This window comes from Staurois parvus, unplaced genomic scaffold, assembly GCF_062004578.1.
Source record: "Staurois parvus isolate SC_StPar_1 unplaced genomic scaffold, SC_StPar_1.0 ptg000640l, whole genome shotgun sequence".
Taxonomy (NCBI): domain Eukaryota; kingdom Metazoa; phylum Chordata; class Amphibia; order Anura; family Ranidae; genus Staurois; species Staurois parvus.
The window spans coordinates 186,244-210,597 of record NW_028318436.1 but is presented as its reverse complement, the minus strand read 5'-3'; the positions used below and the strand labels follow the sequence as shown (position 1 = coordinate 210,597).

The window sequence follows — 24,354 nt, the reverse complement described above, 5'->3', positions numbered from 1 at the left end:
TTTGGCTGTTGACTTTGATTGTTGCACAACTGTCGCATTGATAACATTAGGATGCAACTTTAATGCGACTTTTGAGGGTTTACATTGCAGTCTACGGTTGCAGTCTATGGTACTCATGTCGCACGAACGTCAGACCAAATGAGTGCAGGAGCCTTCTTAAAAGTCGCAGCGACTTCAAGACACACATTTGAATGGTTGTCATTAGAAAACTTGGGGTGCAACTTGTCATGCGGCTTTAGTGTCCAAAGTTTCATGACAAGCTGTACAAGTGTGAATGGAGTCTTAAGCTAATACCATGACTGGTGCCCCAGGTTTCCTGTGTCAGGGTGGCTACTTTCTCTTGCAGCATCCTTTGAGCCAGCCTTGCATGCAAGAACTTGAATTTTGTCTCCCTACACTATGTGCATCAATAGAAACACACAGCCCCATAGCCTAGGATGGAAAGACACCTCCTGCTCACCCCCCTCTATTCTCCAAGCTATCAGACTGGCTGGAGACTGCACTGTCCACTGTTAACTCTTTTCCTGTGAGGAGTGGAAGTTCAGGGAAGCAGCACTGAGAGAGCAGTTGCCAGCAGCATTGAAAATTGTGAACTGCAATTGCTGGGGTAAGATTTTTAACAAATAGTTTACTGGAGAATGTTCATTTGATTGTACTGAGGGTTTACTACTACAGACTTGAAAGTGTGGGGACCTCGGGGTGATTTATGTCCATCCATAGGCTGGGGAGGGTAGATGGCACAGGACTTCCCAAAGATCTTCTGAATTGTGGAACAAAATATGGTAGGGAACAACAAAACAAACACCGACTCATGTCACTGCGCCCTTGCTCCAGAAGTCACAATGTAAGTCCACACTCTGATCGCACCTTCACACCAACTATATTGCAACCAGACCTCCTGGTGGGGCGATTCTGAGGACCACAACCTGGTACTAACATGGACACTCTATCAGAGTTCTCGCCTCTAAAACGGCTCTCCTATTACGTATCTCTGATTTTATTATTATCTGTTCTTTTATTATTTCTTATTGTGTCCCGGGCAGGAAATGTCTCCTCCAGATTCCCCGCAGCCTGAGGAGCTTGAGAGCGTCTTCCTGGACAACAAGAGTTTATCTAGAGAGAGTATTGGAGACAAGCCGAGAGCCTGGAAGTCAGCGCCTCCATCTCCCTCCTGTGAAAGGAGAGGTAATGTGTTCCCATTTCTAACCACTTCATCACCAGAAAGTTTTACGTCCTTCATGACCAGGCCATTTATTTGCTATTCTGCACTGCTCTACTTCAACTGGTAATTGCAAGCAAAGGGCCACAGTTTGGAGACCACTGGTGTAGGATAATGGTCCCCTGAGCTTCTGGTAATCTAAGCCAGCACTGAAACTAACCCTGTATGCCTTACATAGTCTTGCGCAGAGAATAAAAAAATTGCAGTGTCTCTTTTGCTGAAAAAAAAAATTACAAGACAGCAGTTTGTATTCCTGCAAAGGAGCTACAGGTTAGAAGATCGACTTATGGATTCCATAAAAGCTGACAAACCCCCAAAACAGACATTCAGTGATGACTGATCTAGGCCCAGTGTTAGCCAAACTCTCTTTTATCTTTGGATATTTTTGGTAAATGTTAGAATTGTTTTATTGCTTCCTGAGGTCCCTTTGAGACTCTCGTCCTGTGTGGTCATCAGGACAGGAAGTGAGATACAATCATCCCCAGCGTGGACACACAGCTATAAAAACCTGAAGATGAGATAAAGAATAGAAGTACCACTTATAAAGTCCGTAATAAGATTTTTTTCTGCCTCACTACAAAAAGACAACTCCTTTCAGATGCTCAAAACACTCCTCCTTCATCAGGGTTTGTATTTTAAAAATTATAGCATGAACTCAAAACAGCAAAATCACCAGAAAGACTTATTTGTAATATAATCAGTTAAATATTCCAAAACTAAAGAGTCAGGGCACCATCATTATTGTATTCTTTTTTTGTTTGTATAACTGAATATAGCAGCAAACATGATCTTAATGGGAAAAGGCATCTTTCACCAAGTTTTTGGCAGCCCCAAAAGTCTCAATACTTCATTAAAATGAAGCTGACCTACAGTATCAACAGTGACAAAGTGCTGGTTCCTGAGGATACCCAAATGGGTCTATTTATAAGACATTTGTTGGATGAATGCCACACACATTCATTCATGCCTAACTAATTTTGACTGTAATTTTTCTAATAGATTAATTCTAAGTGGCCAAAATGTGGTATAGTTTTCTGAAATACCCCAATGAGAAAAAAATACTGCATTTTTGGCCACTAGATGGATCTGTTAATCATAGGAATTAATCTACTAGAACTAGAGAATCTACAGCCACGAATGTGTGACATTTGTCCAAATAGTGTTTTAAAAATAGACCCCCAAAGTGTATCTAAAATCATTTTTTTTTTTTCGATTTGGATAAAGTAGGGTGTCACGATCAGGAGTCAGGCTCAGAGGCCAGTAGAGAGACACCCACTGACCAGCTGGATAGGTGCAGCAGAAGGTCACTCTGGCAGATGACACGGGCTCACCCAAGCTGTGGAGTCTAAGTACTAATTGGCGTTCACCAGAGCTTCTTATGGTGGTGATGGGTTTTGCTGTGTGTTAGTACCAGGTCGTGGTCCTCAGGATCGCTCCACCAGGAGGTCTGGTAGCAGATATAGCAGGCAAGGATTAAGCAGAAGCATAGTCAAGGAACAAGCCAGAAGTCGGTAATGGGTGATAGCAAAGATACGGAGGGCAGCAGGAGGGACAAGAGTGAGATATTGGCTGCAACAAACACAATAATCTGGCAAACAGGAAGTCCAAAAGGCATGGCTAAAATAGGAAGTTCATGGGAGGCTCAACGAGTTCAAGGTTCAGCAGAAACAAGGCAGGATTGTCTAATGGATCAGAAAGCAAGTTGGCCAGCATCTCAGTGGCTCAACAAGGAGAGATGTTGCCAGACACAGCAGAGGTCCCAGGTTCAGACCCAGGTCCCAATATAGGGCAGGGTTAAAACCCTTCTTCTTTTTTTGACTTCTGGTTTCCATCCAGGATTTCCCTTTACTTTCTGTCTTGTAGACACAACAGGAAGTGAGGGGAAATCTCTCTAAATTGAGTGGAATCACGTCTATATAGTTGTGACTGGAACATTTGTGTCCATTATAAGATTTTCTATTCCTGTTCTGGTGACAACACAATTTTTTAATTTTCCCCTAACCTTCAGTCCTAGAGGCAATGGTCACCAGGACAAAAAGAAAGGGTGACTTTTCCTAATGGAGACAAAGACTGCAACAAAAAAAACATAGGCTGCAAAGAGAAAATCACAGTTTACACTCAGTTTATAAAGTCCAAAACTTAATTTTATTATAAAATATTCAATAAAAGCCAACATGTTTTTGTGGGTTTAGGGTAACCCCCTACTTCAAGGCTGCATAAGATTCCAAAAAAATACAATGAAGATTACATGTTCTCAAAATGATACAATTTGTTAGCCACCACCACCAATGGCCATATCAACTGATTTGAGTTCAACTGATCAATTTGATGATGACCAATGGAGCAGGATTTGCATTCTGCCATATATGGTAAGTGTTCTGTAAGCTCCAAAATGCAAGACTCTGCTTACAAACTCCAATCAAGATGGTACATGACTCCTGAAAGACTACATTAGATCTTTCATGAGTCTAACTTTGTAACATGGAGATTTCTTCTTCTTTCATATAAGAAGGACTTGCCCTATTATTTACCATAAAGATCACAATCCACCATTGGACCACTTTTATCAGCAGGGCAAACCACCCTCTAGATCCTCACCATCGTCTTCTCCGTATATTCAATGAGTCTATCCACTCTTTCAAAAAATCTCCTTGTTCACAGTTGATTAATCGTTATAAGACACTCATTGCTCTCCACTGTAAGAAACACAGAGTGGACTCCATTTCCTAGATGGAGGAAATGAGGGAGATTCTGATTACTTGACCGATACAGACTCACCTAGATGCCTTGACTTCACTAAAGCCACACCAGTCTTTTTCTTAACCACTTCTAGTCCGGATACTTTTATCCCCTTCCTGTCCAGGCCAATTGAATGACAATTGCGCGGTCATGCAACACTGTACCCATATGAATATTTTAGCATTTTTTTGAGACAGATAAAGCTTTATTTTGGTGGTATTTCTTCACCACTGGGATTTTTATTTTTTTGCTATATAAATGAAAAATTCCCAAAATTTTGAAAAAAAGTGTTTTTCTTATCTTATTTTGCAAATAAATAATATTTCATCATAAATCTTGGCCAAAATTTATTCAGTTATCTTTTTAGTAAAAAAAAAATAACCCAAATTAGTTTATAACCAAAAATTATTTTTTTTTACATTTTTATTTTATTTTTTTACATTATTATTGGTGACACTGTACTACTTGTGGGGGGTGATGAAGATTTTTTTTTTTTGTTAGACTGATTGCTTTTATACCCATAAAGGCTGTAAAAGCAATAATTTCTCCTTCTCTGGCTGCATTCTTGCAGCCATTGAGAAATACCGTGTGAGCTGTGATTGGTTACAGCTTGTCACATGGTACAAGGCAATTGTGAATAGCCTTGTACCATGTGACCTTTGTGATCATTCACAGATTTCACACGTAGTAAGCAATGATGTCACAAGTGACATCTTGTTTACTACTCTCCTCCATCCCCTCATGTTTTACATTGTATTGTTATTGTTCTGTCACATGTTCCGTCCCCCTTTGTAATGTACAGCGCTGAGCGAACTATTGGCGCTTTATAAATACTGTACAATAATAATAATAATACTCTGCATGTGATCACTGATTGGCCAATCAGTGATCACATGATCGGGACCTCGCACAGAGGTCCAGTACGACGATCGGAGGGCACAGTGGGCACCAAATCGCGGTGCTGTGCGCTCCCAGGGAGCGCGCACAAGCAGGGTGTGGGGAGGCGTTTATAAACAGCCACCCGCCCCTGCACTGCCACCATCCGGATGGGAAGTGGTTAATAGAATAAAAATCCACCATCGACTTTGACTATCCCAACCAGTCCTTCTCTAATATCCCTTATATTGATCCTCTGGAAATTGGTTGATCCTGGATCTTAAGACCCCCAGCTTCATCATCCCATCGTTACCCTTCATTAACTTCTCCTATGAGCACCACCTCCTTTTCAAAATTGTCCTTCCCCTCCAGACCTCATTCTCCTTGTTTCCCGCTTCCCAATATAAGTCTACCAGATTCTCCTTGCTTCCTGCTTCCCAATACAAGTCTACCACATTCTCCTTGTTTCCTGCTTCCCAATACAAGTCTACCACATTCTCCTTGCTTCCTGCTTCCCAATACAAGTCTACCACATTCTCCTTGTTTCCTGCTTCCCAATACAAGTCTACCCCCACTTTTTTCACTTCTTCCCTTCTCTCTTTTTATCTTCTCGCCTATCCCTGCTCCTTTTCTACCTCTCATCTACTCCCAGCTTTGGTTGCTTCTATATTGGATACTTATATTGATGCCTTGTTTTGTTTACATTCTTAAATCACTTTTAAAAAGCCTCCAAAAGTACCCCCTCTTCCTCCAAGTCAATTCCAACTCAGGTGCAGGGGCGGACTGACCATTTGGAAACTTGGGCACTGCCCGAGGCCCCAAGGTCAGTAGGGGGCCCCATGAGATGCCCCTGGTACCTTTTTCATAGGCTTTTTTTGAGTTTGGGCAAGGACACAGGGGCCCCATGATCCCCTATTGCCTGGGGGCCCCATGAGTTGTCAGTCCGCCCCTGCTCAGGTGTTAGGTCAACTTTAACAACCCGATAGTTTCCTTCTTGATATTCTTTACACCCTGGTATATGTACGCTATAGTGAGTTTATGCAGTAGGTAACAGTCTTAGAGGTAACATAAATGGGAATAAGAGTCTATCCTTCAGATCTCTTTGATATGTTCCCTTATAGGTGCGATCTATGAAATGTTTAAGAAGTAGTGACATTGAGGAGTTAGACAGCTACACCCCCTAACCATTCATTAACCCCTTCCCACCTGACAGTAAAACAATTTTTAATACCTAAGCACAATTTTGCAATTTTGACCTGTGTTAGTAAAACTGTACATATCATCACAACTACTTTATGTATCTGTGTGGATTATACCTTGTATTTTCAGGACAAATTGGGCATTCATTTGGTGGTAAATTGTAATGGATATCTCCTGCTTTTTTTTCTTATTATCAAAGGTAAACTGGCCCAAAATAGAAAAAAAAAACATTTTGTAACATTTAGCTGTATATTTTTTTCTATTACCATAATCTACCACCAAAGAACAATCCAAAATAAATTCTCCTTTTCCTGACGATTGCAGCGATACCACATATGTGTATGTTAGTTGTTTGTACCCGTAGTACAGCCCAGAAGCAATATTTCGCTTTTTGCTTTTTTTAATCCTACTTAAAACATACTGACACTAACTGATGCTGCTAATAATTTAAATTTTTTTAAAATCCTGTCCAAAATATACTGACCATGACCTTTGACACTAACACTAACCCTGGCACTGACCTAGATCAAACCTTGATCTAGGTATTTTTTTCTTTTCTTTTCTTCTTCTTCTTCTATTTTACACAGTTATGTTTTTTTTTTTCTCTGCAAGGAGAGAGAGCGAAAACACATGGGAGGGCTTCACATTGACTGATCACTGTGATAGCCAATCAGAGGCTATCACAGGGATCAGGTGACCCAGAACCGGGAGTTCACCATGCACCATGTCTGCAGTATCTGGCCATCTCCTGTAGTATGCCTAGTGTCTGACCATCTCCTGCACCATGTCTGCAGTCTCTGACCATCCCCTGTTGTATGTCTGCAGTCTCTGGCTGTCTCCTGTAGTAGATCTGCAGTCTCCGACCATTTTCTGTAGTATACCTGCAGTCTCTAACCATTTCCTGTATCATATCTAAAGTCTCTGATCATCTCCTGTATCATGTCTGCAGTTTCTGACTGTCTCCTGTAGTACAGTATGTCTGCAGACTCTGACCATCTCCTGTACCTTGTCTGCAGGCTCTGACCATCTCCTGTAGTATGCTTCCAGTCTCTGACCATCTCCTGTACCTTGTCTGCAGGCTCTGACCATCTCCTGTACCTTGTCGGCAGGCTCTGACCATCTCCTGTAGTATGCTTCCAGTCCCTGACCATCTCCTGTATCATGTCTGTAGTTTCAGATTGTCTCCTGTAGTACAGTATGTCTGCAGGCTCTGACCATCTCCTGTACCTTGTCTGCAGGCTCTTACCATCTCCTGTAGTATGTTTCCAGTCCCTGACCATCTCTTGTATTATGTCTGCAGGCTCTGACCATCTCCTGTATCATGTCTGCAGTCTCTGACCATCTCCTGTACCTTGTCTGCAGGCTCTGACCATCTCCTGTAGTTTGTCTGTCAGCAGTATGTATTCTGACTGTCTCCTGTAGTAGGTCTGCAGTCTCTGTGGAATCTTTTGTAAGGATGGGTTTGTGGTGACCCCCTTACATCAGTTTCCCTTTACACCAGAGTCTGCAGCATTCCCCCTTTACATCAGGGTCCACAGAGTTCCCTCTTGCTTGGTGCTAGGTTACGTTAACCTGACCTTCATGTAAAAGGAGAAATTTTTTTTTTGCCTTTGTTATACCTTAAACACAAATCACACTAACTACATGTTTATAGCTTAAACATACAAACAGAAAAGTGACAGCAGAAAAAGAATGCGTGGTCCATTGAGTCTGTCCTTTTTTTTGGGGGGGGGGGGGCGTTTGTTTATTTTGTGTATGGGTTTTGTTGTTTTTTTTTGTTTGTTTTTGTGTTAACTTTTTTTGTCTGAGTATAGATCTGTGCTTGTCCCACACATGTTTGAAGCTATTTACTGTTGACTGGCTCACTACCTCTGCTGGAAGTTTATTCCAAGCATCAACTACTCTTTCAGTAAAATTGTATTTAAATATTGATATTTCCACTAATTTGCACTTAAAATTGTCATTTATTTGACACTTTTTGAAGTTTCAGTAAAAATGTGGCTGTCTATAAATTTCATGATTTTTGCTAGCAAAGAAAGTTGGTGCTGTTTGTAAATTTTGGGCATCTTGTCAGTAAATTTCACGTCAGGGGGCATCACTGATACTATAGGTAAAGATGAGTTATAGGTAAAGTTGATCCAGGGAATATCCAATTCCATCTCGGGGGAGCAGGAAGGAATTTTTTCCCCTGCAGGAGCAAATTGGATCATGCTTTGCTGGGGTTTTTTTTGCCTTCCTCTGGATCAACTGTGGGCGTAGGATTATAACTTTTTTAATGGTTGCACTGGATGGACTTTTGTCTTTTTTCAGCCAGACTAACTATGTAACTATAATACCCTTAGGCAGCATACAACACTGGCAATAAACCTTTTTGCGATTGGCAAGAGAGACATAATTATTCATAACTCAGAATATTGAGTCTTTTATACCATTTCCATCTCCGCACCCCCTTCTGCCAATCCCTCCACTGGCTTCCCATTGCTCAACAAATCAAATTCAAAATCCTAACACTGACATACAAAGCTGTCCACCATACTGCCCCGAACTACATCACTGACCTAATATCCAAGTACCGCCCAACACGCACACTCCGCTCCTCACAAGACCTCCTTCTGTCTAGTTCCCTGGTCTCCTCCTCCCATGCCCGCCTCCAGGACTTCTCCAGGGTGTCACCCATCCTCTGGAACTCCCTGCCCCAACCCATCAGATTATCACCTACTCTCCTCTCCTTTAGGCGCACCCTGAAAACCCATCTCTTCAGGGAAGCCTACCCCACCCCCTGCTAACTTGCCGACCTCCTCCACTCTTCCTACCACTCCATCCCCCACAGCTATCTCCTCCTGTGCCACCATCCCCTCCCTCCTAGATTGTAAGCTCAAAAAAGCAGGGCCCTCAATCCCCTCATGTTTTGCATTGTATTGGTATTGTTCTGTCACATGTTCTGTCCCCCTGTGTAATGTACAGCGCTGAGCAAACTATTGGCGCTTTATAAATACTGTATAATAATATTAATAATTTCCAGAGACATAAGTCCTAAGCAATATTCCCAAGGCACATGTTCCTGTTAATGGCTAAAGAGAGGGTGGGTGCTGTAGCGACCACCAGCTGGAGACCAGAATGACTTCTAAGCAGGAAATAAGTCACCAGCTCGCTAGGGAACCCCATAAAAAGGTCTAATGCTTTATTGTTTCATCATATCACAGCAAAAGATAGCGACATTTCAGAGCCATGTAGGATGTCTTCAGGCCCACGTCTTTTCTTTAAGTGCTTGATCTCTCTTAGGACATCAGTGGTTGTGTAAGATTCAAAGGCTTTAACAACATCTGGAGGGAAAAGAAACGCCTTCCTGGCTGTAGATGCTGCCAAAATTCCTGTTGTCTTGTGATGTTTATCTTCATCAGATGACATTTGTTGATGGATGAAAACACGACTGGACAGAATAGTGAATGGGATGTCCCAAATGTTGTCACACACCTGATGTCCTGAACACCTAAATAAAATAAATAAAACCGAAGGCTCTTGTTGGTAGAGCAGTCTATTCTTTTCAATGGCCTGCCCTACCTGTGGGGAAAACAGCCCCTATTCTTTTTAAAAATTGCGCCGCACCAAACCACATGGTGCCATAACACCATGGAGCTTGGTGTGTGTGAAAATGCCCAGCGGTTGCCGATTCATGGGGTGCCATTTAGAAATAATGTCAGCCCCATCCGTCAACTACAGTGCAGTGCATTTGTCTGTGGGTGAGGAATGCACGTGTTCCCCTCTCGCAGAAATGTGAACCTAGGGTAAGGAAACTGAACTGTCAATTTATGCTGAGGTTGACTACAGCCTAGCACCATTAAATGTAGGCTTTGGACACAACTACCATAGGGCAGGGCACAAACCTTTTTTAAATCATCCAGCATAGGCTTCCTTTGTGACTCTTAGCATGCGATCACATGACAGGCAGTGCTGAAAGACTTGGCTCTGCCAGATGCTGTAGACCAGGTCTCCAAATTTTCTAAACAAAGGCCAGTTTACTGTCCTTCAGACTTTTTTTGGGGGTGGGAGGGCAGACTGTGGCCACTTTGGTGTCAGTGGGAGGAATTGTGGCCCATTGTTGGTGTTATTGGGAAGAATAGTGCCCCCATCATTGATGTCATTGGAAGGAACTGTGCCCCATTATTCGTGTCATTGGGAGGAATTGTGCACCATAGTTGGTGCCTTTGGGTGGAATTGTGCCCCTTCATTGCTGTCAGTGTGGGAAATTATTCCCCATTGCTGGTATCAGCAGATGAAATAGTGCCCCAAGTGCCAGGCAAAAGCAAGCAGAGGGCTGCATCCAGCCCCTGGGCCGCAATTTGGAGACCACTGCTGTAGACCAACCTTTTTAATATGGAGGAACCCTTGTTCCAGTCTCAGGGAACACCTGCTTACTTACTGATTACCCCATCCACAGCTCACAAAAGATCATTAGTTTCAGTGGCAACCTATCTGAGTGGCATTAATTGATCCTTGCTCAAGGAACCCCCAGCAACCTCTTGAGGAACCTTAGCTGTGAAAGCCTACTGTAGACAAAAGTCTGGGCAGGGAGCAGGTAGATGCCCATTATGTGTCACTGACTATGGATCTTGATCTCATTGAGCGCGGAATGATGACCTATCTCCATTCATGTCCACCAGCCCAACATTTCTTAATAATACTGACCTAGGGAGCAAATGCCCTTCTGCCTCCCAGCCTAACCCTCCTCTGGTTCATAACCCACATAACTAGCTTGTCCGAATGTAATAAGCAGTTACATTTCAAGTGAATTTTCATGTAATATCAACAAATGACCCCAGGAATAAACTTGTATCATATATTATTACTTCCTCTTTCCGTTGGCGTTATCTTTGATTTATATCCTTCTTTTGAAGAAGCAATAAAATGATTATCAAGAAACAAACACAATTAAAAATAAAAGATGATCTGGGTAAGCGATCTGCTCCTGTAAATACTAATGTTAGGGTTGAGCAAACACATTCTGAATAGGGAGTTAAGGTACATTTCCTGGTGTGTTTTATGGGAGATAGGCAGCTGGTGAGAAATGATATGGTCCGTTCTGTTCCTTGCTGGCCTCCAGCTGTTGCAGATTGGCAGTTGATAGCGAGGGCATACAGGTATATTAGAGACAATACATGCATACATTGAACCTTAAAGCAGAACTTTAGACTAATACACGAATGAGTAGCTAAAAAAAAGAACAAAACCAGCTTTTGCCGCAATATCATTCCATAGATTTCCCTTGCAGTACTTTTTTCTGCTACTAGATGTCTTCCTAAGTCCAGGTCGTCCTGGGTCTGCCCCCAACTTGACTAGACAGTAAAAGGAGAAAGCAGCACAGTCATCAGCTCATCTTTCTGTCATTTTCTCCTCCTGTCAGGTCAGCATGCTTTTTGTTTCCACCTAAACCAGAGGCGTAACTAGAACCTTCAGGGCCCCGGTGCAAGAAACCATGAAGGGCCCCTCTTACTCCCAGACAGGGCCCTTCCCCCCAAGCCGAATGCCAGGGCCCATTCGCAAGTTTGACATTTGCAACCCTGGTAGTTCCGGCACTAGTGTCAGTGGTTTATTATTATTTTTTTTTTACCATTTTATTTCTTTATTTTTTTTTTTCAATTTTATTTTTATTTTTTTTTTTTACAATTTTTAGGAGCCCGTGGGGGGTTTGGTGAGGTATCAGGAGTCTAAACAAACCTCTGATGGTCCACCTTTGAGACAGAGAAAAAAAAGAGATTGAGGACACAGCCCTTGATCTAGATCTCTGCAGACTCAGCTGCACAGATTGATTGGACAGGAATAGCTCTGTACAGAGCTTCTCATTCATTCACAAACTGAAGCATAGTAAACACAGTTTACTATGGTTCAGTAATGAATGGACAGAGTCAGTGTACTGATCACTGACTCTGTCCATTCAGAAAAGGAAGGGACTGGTATATGACATTTAAAGGATAAGTTCAGCTTTCATAATATGTTACACATGTATTCAGGGTGTAACATGTAACATGTTACTGCTGCAGCTGCCCCACATCCCTCTGAGTCCCTGCTGTGACAGCAGGCCGGGAATCTTCTCCCTTCACCTGTGTGGGGCTCCGTCCACTTGGCCGCGTCATTCAGTTCAGTGATGGGAAACATCGAGTACCGACTGCCTTTCCTGTGCTCTAGGTAGCTGATTGTTTCTTCCTATCAGTGTGTAACTGCCTGCTTGTACGCGGTATGAAGAGACAGCATACACTGACAGTCTGCGAGGGCGCTGCATTGCACCCCCAATCTGCTGATGATTTACAGGCTCCTAAGAAAATGCTTATCCACACCTCTCTGTGTTCCCAGCACTCCCCCCCCCAAATCCACACAGAACCCCCATCCACACCTCTCCCGCTGCTCCCCCCCCCATCCACACCTCTCCCTTTGTGCCCAGCACCCCCTGCCCCCCCCATTCATACACCTCTCCCTCTGTGCTTAGCAGCACAAGCCCCCCACCCCCAGCTCTCACCTTTCAGCGCTGCACACTCCAAATCCGCTTCTCCTCTCACACTCCAGCTCTGCTGTACAGGACCTGCAAGAGGTCAGACACATCTACTTACACTGTTAGTATTTAACAATAAATGTATTGATATATTACTGATTACAGAGCTGCAATCATTTGTGTCTGTTATGTCTGTCTGGAGTTTAGGGCTTCATATAGATATGCGCTCAGGGGGAGTGGTAAAATAATGCAGCTGAGCTGAAATTACCTGACATGTAGCACTCAGTGGGTGGCAAGTCCGTTAAATGCCACACATTCAGGCGAACTAGGAAGTGCCACAAACACCCTCCAAATTCGTGCAATGACACAGTTGCAGTGTGTTTGTTGGTAAAATGTGGTTAAATCAGGCACTGAGAGTGTCACATCACCTCCTCCTGGCCTGTCCATCACCTCTGAAAAGCGATCTGATTGTGGATTGCGCTTCAGAGGAGAGGTAGATTTAGATGCATGAATATACACAGAACAAATATTAGATTGAATACCCATGCAGTCCACAGGCAAGGCGCTCTCTGCATTTTGGACACATTATTATGTAAGAGTCAGAATATGGTACACTGAATGGAATTTCTGATTTTAGCTCAGCTTGCAAGGTAAATTTTTGCTTAGCGGGTTAGCGTGTAGATTAACACTTGATTTTTTTTTTTGGGGGGGGGGGACATTTTTTTCTGACGCATAACGCTCATACATCTTGTGAGGAGCACAGTTTGGCATCTTTTCCGTGGACACAAGATGACCTTGTCCCAGCACAGCTTGCACCCACTTACACACAGTTTTTGTTTTGCATTTCCAATGGTGTACGTGGATTTAGAAAACTGAAAGACCTGAAAAAGATTGAGTTTTCTCTGAGTGCTCTGGTGTTCATGTAGTGGAAAAAAGCACAATTCTCCCGCAAACTGTGCAAATGTAAAGCCAGGAATACACGCTAAGAAAATGATCGACCGATTTTCTCTTCAATGATGAGCAGGATGTTATAACCGATAACGATGTTGTGAACGAAAAAATCCGGTTGAACGACAGTGAAAAATGTCGTTTCGCATGCGAACGACCAATTTTCTATGCGGTGGTATGACGGTCGTCCGGAAAAAATCTATCAAGCGCTATCACGTATGAGCGGAAACAGAAGATGACCCGGATGTTTATGTCCAAGGATCCATAAACCCAATTTAATCCAATTATGTCCAAATGTCCAAGGATCCATAAATCCAATTAATTCCAAGGATTTATGTCCAATCACTCGTTCTGGGCAGCAGGGCGCTGAATGCTTGTTCTGGCCGGAAGGGCGTGGCTACAAGGTCCCATGCACACTGCCAGGGGTGGACTGACAACTCATGGGGCTGCCAGGCAATAAGGGATCATGGGGCCCCTGTGTCCTTGCCCAAACTCAAAAAAGCCTATGAACAAGGTACCAGGGGCATCTCATGGTGCCCCCTACTGACCCCGGGCCCTCGGGCAATGCCCGGGTTTCCAAATGGTCAGTCCGCCCCTGCACACTGCATCACTTCCACTTGTACGGAAGACATCAACACTACGTATTGCTCGACAAATTATTTATTTTTTGATTGGTTAATGTGGGCCACGATTTCAACCAACGAACGAATGCCGATCGGTCGTCGGATGACCGATTGGTTGATTTTCTTACCATGTATTCCTGCCAGTGTAGCCCCAAAGAACCTTTTTATACAATAATGTCCTGGTGTCACAGTATTAGACTTATTTGACATGTATCTAAAGAGCAGGGGTCTCCAAACTTTCTAAACAAAGGGCCAGTTTACTGACCTTCAGACATTAGGGGGGCCAGACTGTGGCCAGTGGGGGTAGAGGAGGTCTCTGCTGTCAGTGGGAGAAAAAGTGCCCCATTGTTGGTGTCATTAGGAGAAATTCTGCCCCATCATTGGTGTCACTGGGCCCCATCGTTAGTATAATTGGGACAAATTGTACCCCTTCATTGGTGTCGGGGGGAAGGGGGGATTATACCCTGTGGTTGATGTCAATGGAAGGAATAGTGCCCCAAGGGCCAGAAAAAAGCAAGCAAAGGACCATATCTGGCCCCCGGCTGCGGTTTCGAGACCACTGCTATAGAGGGAGCATACTATCTTAGTGGCATTGCTGTGCCATCTTGTGGTGTATTTAGTTTGCTGCAGCTTGATTCTGCAACATCTCCAGTATGACTCCAGAGCAAAAAGAAAAAAACCCTCAAACCCCAAGATTTTTTTCTGCACTTTTTTTTAGGTTGTAGATTCACCTGACAGATATAAAATACAATGTGATACAGTTAAAGCCAGGGGCGGACACGTAGGCCAACAGGTAGAGAAAATAAAATCTAACCACGTGCCAACCTTCCATAGTACATATACCGTGATGAGGTGGCTCCTACACAGGGGTGGATTGACAACTCATGGGGCCCCCGGGCAATAGGTGATCATGGGGCCCCTGTGTCCTTGCCCAAACTCAAAAAAGCCTATGAAAAAGGTACCAGGGGCATCTCATGGGGCCCACTACTGACCCCGGGCCCTCGGGCAGTGCCCGAGTTTCCAAATGGTCAGTCCGCCCCTGGTTAAAGCAGTATAGTATTAAACTAAAATGCAAACATGTATTATATTGCAGATTACCAATTCGTAGATGTGGTGGCCGCTTCAGTTTTCTTTTTTAGGCTTTCTTTTTTGTATTTTCATCTGGTGATCCAGCCAGTAAGTCTATTGCTTTTTCAAAAGAACAAGCTCTGCTACAGAATGTATCAGTTTATAGGTATGGCACAAACCATTTGCTTCTGACAGGGGTACTTAAAATGATCAGCTTTATTTATTCCAAAAGGAAAAAACGTTTGCTTAACTGAGAAAGTGTGAGCTGGAGTTTGGCTTAAATTTGTTAGTGTATCTAAATCTGCTAGTACATCCAACACTTCCCTCTCCTCAGACTGACAATGCTGCTGTGCAAAAGAGCCTCCGTCATCCAGAGTCGAGGAGCTATAATATAGGAGGTGTGTTACTGGCCAGATCACCAGGTGAAAACCCCTAAAAAAAAGCCTAATGCAGCCACCACATCTAATGATGGGTAAGCTGCAATATATTTTTTGTTTTGGGTTAATAGTTAAAAAAAAATGTAGTTACTGTATGTATTCAACAATACCTCATAAAATGTATGTTTTTCAACACATGCAGCATCCAATCCCAGTAACGGACTGCAAGGACCACTGATAAAAAAAATAATGTGTTCGCACGGGACGGACCCGTTTAGCGGATCCGCTTGCTGAGCAGGGGATCTCTCCGCTGATCCTCGCTGAGCAAGAGGATGACAGGTCCATGTCCGCTTCGCTGCTGCAGAGCGGACACAGAGCTGCTCGCTCTCCTCAATGGGCGGTCAGATGAAAACAGACCGCCTGTCCATTTCATCCGACCCGATCCGACGGACAGAAGGGGAATTGGATCCCCATCCGTCCCTTTTTTGTGGGTCGGATCAGATGTTGGCGGGTGTAAATGGACATGTTGCTCCATAGAAGAAAATGGAGGTTCCGGTCGGGTCCGTTCAGGCGGACCCAATTTGAACGTCCTCGTGAAAGAGCCGTAATTGTATGTAGTTTTCATTTGCATTATCATTCGATTTATATTTATCTTCTTTTACATGTAGACCAAGCTATTTGGCCAATGAGACAGTGACACGGGTTGGGAGTCACTATAATATCAGCAGGCGTGCTTCAGCACTTGCTGCAAAGATCTTTCAAAAAAGCATCAAAGCTTAAGTTTGTTCCACTTATATTCTGCTTCTGCTGTTTGCTCCCCCCCCCCCTCATCAACATGCTAATTGCTTTTTTTAATTTTGTTTTATAAAACTGTTTAGATTTTATCACATACTTTATTTTAGACCCAGTGACATCATCACTGGGTCTTTGTGCTTCCCCATCCAATGCAGGCAGATGGTGGCTGGTATCTGGGAGGGATCAGCAGGGTGCTATACATAGCTTCTTGAAGACAACACAAGTGCCCTGCCTCAATATTCCTCTCCAGAGCCTTCAACCTCTGATGTAAAAAGTGGGCTGGATCTTGGGAGGAGTTCTGCAAATATCAAATGCATTGATAGGTGGATATCAGTCTGTAGGAGTGGTTGTTCCTAGGTAGGCTGTATTTGCATACAGACTGCCCTAGGTAATGCTCACTTTTGCTGCTGAGCCTCCATGATTTGAATAAATGAAATTCAATAAATTATCCCCTTGGTGCCGGCACCTCCCAGCCCTTTAAGGGGTTTTTGATGCTGGGAGGTGGGGCAGTGTTTAGGGTCATGTGACAAGGGCTGCTGTTAGAAACCACAAGGCCTCTTACAGCCAACCTGACAGGGCCCAGGCCTTGTGTTAGAAACCACAAGGCCTCTTACAGCCAACCTGACCATTTGGAAACTCGGGCACTGCCCGAGGGCCTGGGGTCAGTAGGGGGCCCCATGAGATGCCCCTGATACCTTTTTCATAGGCTTTAGTTTGGGCAAGGACACAGGGGCCTCATGATCCCCTATTGCCCGGGGGCCCCATGAGTTGTCAGTCTGCCCCTGGTTTGTGGCCTCAAGCACACTTGGGTTATGCAGCAGGAAGTTTAGGGGGCAATTACTTTTTCACACAGGGCCAGGCAGCGTTTTTCCCTTAACCCCTTTGCATCGGTGCCTCCCGGCCCTTTAAGAGGTTCAGAAGTCGGGGCGGGGTTTTAGGGTCATGTGACCACTTTGATTCGCTGTCACAGTGGTCACATGATCAGAAAAGGTCCCGATCACAAGGGGAGATAAGGACCTTTCCGTGAGTCATGACATATGTGCTGGGAGCGTGCAGGGCGCGTGCTCTCCGCACATATATATTTTCAAATGATATGCAAATATGCAGTCGCTCGGCGTCAATGCCCAGTTGCTGAGAGGCCGCATATTTGTGTGTGCTCAGCGTCTACGGGTTAATAAATGAAATCATCATTTAAAAACTGCATTTTGTATTTACTGGGGTTATCTTTATGTAATATTAACAGTTCTTTGATGATCTGAATCATTTAAGTGCTTTTTTCATATCACTGCATATAGTATTATAACATTGCTATAATTGCTATACTTTTTTCCTCCCAGGTCTTTCAGCCTCAATGCTCTCTCTACACACTGAAGAATTTTTTGATCTCCTCTCGATTGCACAGACCAGGCGTCTAGATGAACAAAGAGCCTCACTGCCTGAACGAGTCCTCCAGCCAAAGCGACATTTTTCGATGCCCAACTATCGCCAGTTTTCTCTTCCCCTTGATGACAGAGGGATCGTTACTGAACTGCAGAGGAGGAGAGGAGGATCCTGGGCTGGGCGGAGTCGGAGGAAAAAGCCTCCTTCCATAAAAATACCCGCGCAGGAGGAGCTTTACAACACTATCCTAGGGCACCAGGTGAGAGCAGACGTGAAAAATACTGTTTTATTAAAGCTTAACTGTAGCAAGCACTTAATTTTTTTTTTTTTTGTTATCGTTGTCCCATTCAGGAGTTTTCTTTTCTCTTCCGGTCCCTGAGACACATGACATCTCTCCAAAGAAGGGGAAATCTTAGTCTTAGGCAGCTAATACTGGATCAGGTGTCCCAATTGGGAGATATCCCCTCCGTTCTCATTCTGGTGACAACTGTAAATATTTGGTTTTCCTTTCACTTTCTGTTCTGAACAAATAGAGAGGATGAATCACCCCAGTGGGGTCAAAAACTGACGGAGGATTTAACTCTTTCCTATTATGTCTATACCAGCCCAACTCTATGCAATTTTTTTTTAAAACAGCGTTTAGAAGGTTTAGAGCCTCTAGGTTTTTGTTGCTGTCTGTGATTCTATTGAGGAGATTTCCATTTACTGTGTATCTCAATGACCACTCCCAGTGAAACTAGGACAAGAAATGATGGAAATGGAAATAGGAAGGTGCACATAGCAATGCCAACCCGGCCATGATTCTAAACTTTCCCCCCACATACTAGAAAAAAAAGGGTTTTTCTTGTAGCTGTCTCCACCCCCAATAAAGACATTTCCCATCACTTCCTGTCCCCTCTGACACCCTGTCATGGAAGTTAGTGGAAATCTTCCCAATGGGAACACAGAGAGTTGAAACCTGAAATAAGTTCTAACCTTTCCTCATTATATACGAAAAAAGGTTTGGTTGGAGTTGTATATACAAATGTAGCTACCCTTTGTCCCCTTTGACAACGTGCACGGGCACGAAATGCATTAGGGAGGTGCCCTTACCCTGTGACGTCACTCCGCACGGCCCACGTGGACGGCCGGTGGCCATCTTGGATTTCTCTGCCAGCCCCTAGGCTGCAGCATGTGAGTTTATTTCAGTGTTATACACCCCCTCTGTTCAATAAAAGTACTACACTATTGGGATTTTCTGTGTTTGGCTCGTTACTCTCGAGCCCCCCCCTCCAAGGCATACCCCGATGACCTGGTGGCTTCTACATTAATGGTGAGACTGGCTCCCCCTGCTAGTGAGAAGAGCGCTTTCCCTGGTACCTGGAGACCCTGATGGTGTGCTACCTGCCTAGCTGACGCTGGTGCTGGCCAGATGACCCCCACTGTGTTCCAGTTCCCAGATGTGGATGACCAGGAGTTGGTTATAAATTACTCAAATGCGCATTAAATTGCACTTTCTGGTTAGTGCAATCTACACTCATCACCGTATAAGGATCACGGTCACAGATTGTCACCATTTATCAATAGTTTGCCTTGCATGTCGCCATTACCACCACTGTGTGCACTCTATAACGCTGACTTTGGACGTTTGCACTTGTCACTATTCGTTGCGCCATTGAGCGTCATTTTATTCTATCATTACCTATATGGCATTTAGCTATTCATTCCTTGATTTAGAGGATTGAGTTTTTATGAGTCTGATGTTTGATGTTTTTTCTTATGTACCTATAATTTTTACTAGCGCTGCATGTTTCATTTATTTGTAGTTTCTACGTGTTGGCCACCTCACGTTGGCCAACATGTAGAGAAAATAAAATCTAACCACGTGCCGAACCTCCATAGTACATATACTGTGATGAGGTGGCTTCTACAGGCACCGTAATGTACCTGTATGTCTCTGCCTGTTTCCAGGTTTCTGGTGCATGCATGCACCCCCGCCTACCTACTCCCCTGTGATTTGACACAGCAGGAGTCTGTCAGCAGATCCTGGCCAACAATTCAAGGCTTTGAACAGAGGGATTGATCACTGTATTTCTTTTCCCTGCAGACCAGGGAAAAGAAACAAATTGACCTGTAGTATAATTCAGCATACATTACAGATTGTTAGGCAAACAGTTCATTTTCATTCCCCCGAGATGTTAAAACCTTCCCAGCCAGAGTCTTTAGTACAGTGACAGTGTATAATATTAGCACTGATCACTGTATTAGTGTCACTAGAGATGTCATTGACAGCTAGTCAGTTCCCACCCAGTGTTAGTTAGTGTCAGACTGCCAGCCGCACTCTCACAGTCCCACAATAAGTTTTTGATCACCGCCATTACTAGTATAAAAAAAATACATAAAAATTCCAGTATATATATTTTTTGGATACTATAACTTTCACGCAAACCAATTAATATAGACTTATTGGGATTTTTTTTATTAAAGATGTAGCAGAATACATTTGACCTAAATTTATGAAGAAATTTGATTTTTAAAATTTTTTCATTGAATATTTTATAGCAGAATATAAAAAAATATAGCTTTTCTGTCAAAATTTTTGTTTATATAATAAAAAATAAAAAAACCCAGTGGTGATCAAATACCACCAAAAGGAAGATCTATTTGTGTGAAAACAAATTATATACCGGTAAATGTCATTTGAGTACAGTGTTGCTTGACTGCGCAATTGCCGTTTAAAGTAGTGCAGTGCTGATTAGCAAAAAATGGCCTGGTCATGAAAGGGGTACAATCTTATGGAGCTTAAATTATTAATATAAAATATAATACGAGTTTGTTAATTTTTACAATGTATGGAGATTTTTGGGACACCCTGTAATTTTTCATTGAGAAAAAAATTATCTGAAAACAATGCATCCTCTGTGGAACTTATTTTTATAATCTACATTTCTTTCCTATAGTCTCAGCGAATGAACGACCAGCGCAGTTCTCCCCCGATTCCTCAGGCTGCAGCAGATCTGTTTGAGATCCTATTCCGCGTTCAGGGAAATCGCCTGGATGAACAAAGAGTGGAACTACCAGCCCCTCTAAAGGGAGCTTGTGCTTAAGAAGAGGCTAGGAAGAGCGTGATTTCTGGTCCGGCTGTACTTTTACCACTTGTAAACTGTGAAATTGTCACTGTAGAAACAGGTCCAAATGGGGCCATCATTGATCTCCAGAGAGTGGACAATACAAAGTGGGGGTCATTGCCTAGAAAATCAGATGTTATTTCAGGAAAAACACAAATTGGATATGTGATAACCACCTTTAAATGGGGACCACCTTGGAATTTGGGGAACAGAAGACACTTCTTAGACTTTAGTTCTTAAACCAGTTTGTAAGCGTGAATAGTGTGGTTAGAACTGTGTGATTTTCTCAGAAGTGTTTTTTTTTAATAGCTCTACCTTGTTGTAAGTCACTGGGATAATGTTCTGGTAGCTCTACCACTGGATATTTTATAATGCAACAGATAGATGGGAAATAAAGGGGTGGGCACAAGCAGACACTGAAATCTATGGAGAGAAGTGAAGGACATGAAGGCTGTCCATTAGTATGTGAGAAGGAGAATGCTGTAGCCCTAAGTGAAAAGCTATCTGGTCAGTTTGGCTCTTCTAGAGTTGATATTAGTAAACGCACTATATAAAACCAGTTTAAAATAATTATTATCCATTATTAGCAATGTTTTGGTGAACTTCCTATTCACTCCTGTCACTGACTCTTACTTTCTGAATAAGTTACATCAAGACAAGGTAGTCAGTTTGACATATCTTCTTTGCCTCCCTCTTCCCATCGCTAGGTTAACCTAGTCAGCTTGACTTATCCCTTTAAATAGGCCAAGCACAGACAGCATCAGCGACTAGAACAGCTTGGTGGAATAGCTATGCTGTGTGTATGCTGGGACTGTTTATTGAAGCGACACTTCATGCATAGTAATGCCATCCTGTCTAGGAATGGTCACATCAACAAAAAATGTTTAAGCTATTTGAAATACCCAATTTATTCATATATGGTACTTCCTTGATACTTTTTAGAATTTGCAATAGTTCAAATAAAGCCAGTTTAGATGACACATGTTATTGAAGTTGTTTTACCCCAGTGGAGGCAGATTGTGTATGTCACCATAGAGTTTCTTCCAATTTTGTATCCCACAGGAGTAGCACTGCAACCATTTTATTACAGTCTTTGGCTGGGGTTGGAAAACTGTAAGGCGGGGGGGGGGTTCTGTGACATCAGAAATGATAAAGAGAACTTTAAGTGTTAGACATGCTGTAGATTTATTACTGTGGAGAGCACAGTCAATCTGCTCAGAGTAGGAGCACCAACATCAGATGTTCTCTGCTGCCTTCTAAATTTCTCACTCATCAGCAGGCAGCTTTCAGGAAGAAGGGTACTGGTGATGTACCTCTCTTCAGGAAGAGTATTGATGACATGTCTACCATGAGCAATGGTACTTTTGACGTACCTTCAAAGAAAAAAATAATACTGGTGACTTAGCTAATATTAAGAATATTGCTGATGTACTTCCTACGAACAATAGTAGTGGCAACGTACCTCCAAACAAGAAGTGTACTAGTGATGTACCTTCCATGAGGAAGAGTATTGGAGATGCATCTCCCATGAAGATGAGTACTGGTGATATATCTTCCATGAGGTAGAGTATTGGAAATGTACCTCCCATGAAGAAGAGTACTGGTGGCGTACTTTCTATGAGGAAAAGTGCTTCTGAAGGAGCTTCATTGAAGAAGAGTACTGGAGAACTCCCTTCCATGAGTAAGAGCACTGAAGACATATTTCATATGAAGAGTGATGGTTACATGCCTCCCATGAAGAGTCCTGATGATGTTCCTCCAATGAAGAAGAGTCTGGTGAAGTCCCTTCCATGAAGAGTCCTGATGACGTTCCTCCCACGAAGAAGAGTACTGGTGACGTACCTCCCATGAAGAGTCCTGATGACTTTCTTCCCATGAAGAAGAGTACTAGTGATGTACCTCCCATGAAGAGTCCTGATGACTTTATTCCCATGAAGGAGAGTACTGGTGACGTACCTCCCATGAAGAGTCCTGATGACTTTCTTCCCATGAAGAAGAGTACTAGTGATGTACCTCCCATGAAGAGTCCTGATGACTTTCTTCCCATGAAGGAGAGTACTGGTGACGTACCTCCCATGAAGAGTCCTGATGACTTTCTTCCCATGAAGAAGAGTACTAGTGACGTACCTCCCATGAATAAATGTGCTACAGACTACTGCAATGAAGCAGTGCACCAGCAAAAGACATTTGTCCATTGCTAGAGCATAGAACACTTATTATTATAATAAGAGTCTCTGGAAATAATTTTTATTCAACCAGTGAAACTGTATTATTTTTTATTGCTGTATATCACATTGAGGATGGATATCACTAACTTCTGGCTCTGGTGATAGGTCTGCTTTAAAATGGCCTTGAGACAATGCCACTATAACCCCCCCCCCAGTGACAAATGTATCTCATTAAAGCATCCTTTCCTTGTTTCTTCCTCTCCTATTTGTTTCTGGACTGTGACTTTTACAATATATTTGAAGTTGGTATTTTACCATAATAAAATTCCGAGCTAGCCCTGACCATAAAGGGGGAGTACCGGCAGCCACAATCCCCTTATTTAGCCTACTGTCACAGGACGTGGACACAAATCTCACTTGAGAAAAGCACTTGGGCTTGTACATTGGTCATTCGCACATTTCAGTTACCAAGACATTACCATATGTAAGAAGATATCATCCTTTTGTATAACTTGAAATATGATAGTAATTTATCTGTAATGCTTCAAAAAAATACAGATTGTCCTCTAGAAGTGCTATATCGCTTCTGCTGTAAAACCGTCATGAATAAATATGGAGATTTTACTGTGTTATCTGCCTGAAGAGGTTTCATCTGTCCGTTCTCTGTCCCTCCAAGGGAATTCGGGAACTCATAAATTCTTGACACAACCTCAGATGTCATTTTATGTAATGCTTCTTTTTCATCATAGTTGACAATTGGAAATTAAAGTTGGGTCACCTCAAAACTGATAAAGTACAATTTATGTTTTTATTAAAAACAGCATGGGGTATTGTTTACCACACGTTAAGTGACAATAGCTAATAAGATGTCACTTTTCATAAATCTGACTACAATAGCCTGTATTCTGATTGTTCTCTGGATTCCAAACTATTGACATTGCCATGAAATGGTCTCTAACAATGAGTGAGTGGGGAGCGTTTCAAGCACAGCTTCAAGTATTCAACTTTAAATAAACAATGTGGACATATGAATTGCTTTCCTGCCCATAGAGTTAGTGTATCTGGTGGTCTGGTTTGTCACCTATGCCATGATGTCATAGTCAGAGTGGCATTTTCAACTTTTTGGTCATGACACCATTTAAAAGCATGGAAAATATCAAGGCACCCCAGTGTAAAATGTAAAAAAAAGAAATGTTGCTTAACAATAGGTAGTCTGAGCCGAAGCACACAACCACCTTGATGACATTTAATTCACATCAGAACCCACTCTTCATGTCAGAGTCACCCCTATGCTTTAGAGGCTCCCCATCACCAAACCCCCCCGTCAAAGAGCCAGAGGTCCCATCACAACAAAGTCCCTCCTATACATG

The 24,354-nt window shown here is 42.9% G+C and overlaps 1 protein-coding gene across 3 annotated transcripts in view; it reads left to right on the top strand.

Moving 5' to 3' along the window:
- The window catches only part of GPSM3 (G protein signaling modulator 3), a 68,822-nt gene extending 45,208 nt beyond the window's left edge, over nucleotides 1-23,614 (top strand). For all 3 annotated transcript variants that reach the window (XM_089693913.1, XM_089693914.1, XM_089693915.1), the window contains exons 3-5: nucleotides 1,044-1,185; nucleotides 17,667-17,968; nucleotides 20,649-23,614. In XM_089693913.1, coding sequence (XP_089550039.1) covers nucleotides 1,044-1,185; nucleotides 17,667-17,968; nucleotides 20,649-20,795 — 591 coding nt within the window. In that variant the 3' untranslated portion in view covers nucleotides 20,796-23,614. The remainder of the gene's footprint in view (nucleotides 1-1,043; nucleotides 1,186-17,666; nucleotides 17,969-20,648) is intronic.
- Nucleotides 23,615-24,354: the final 740 nt, after the last annotated feature.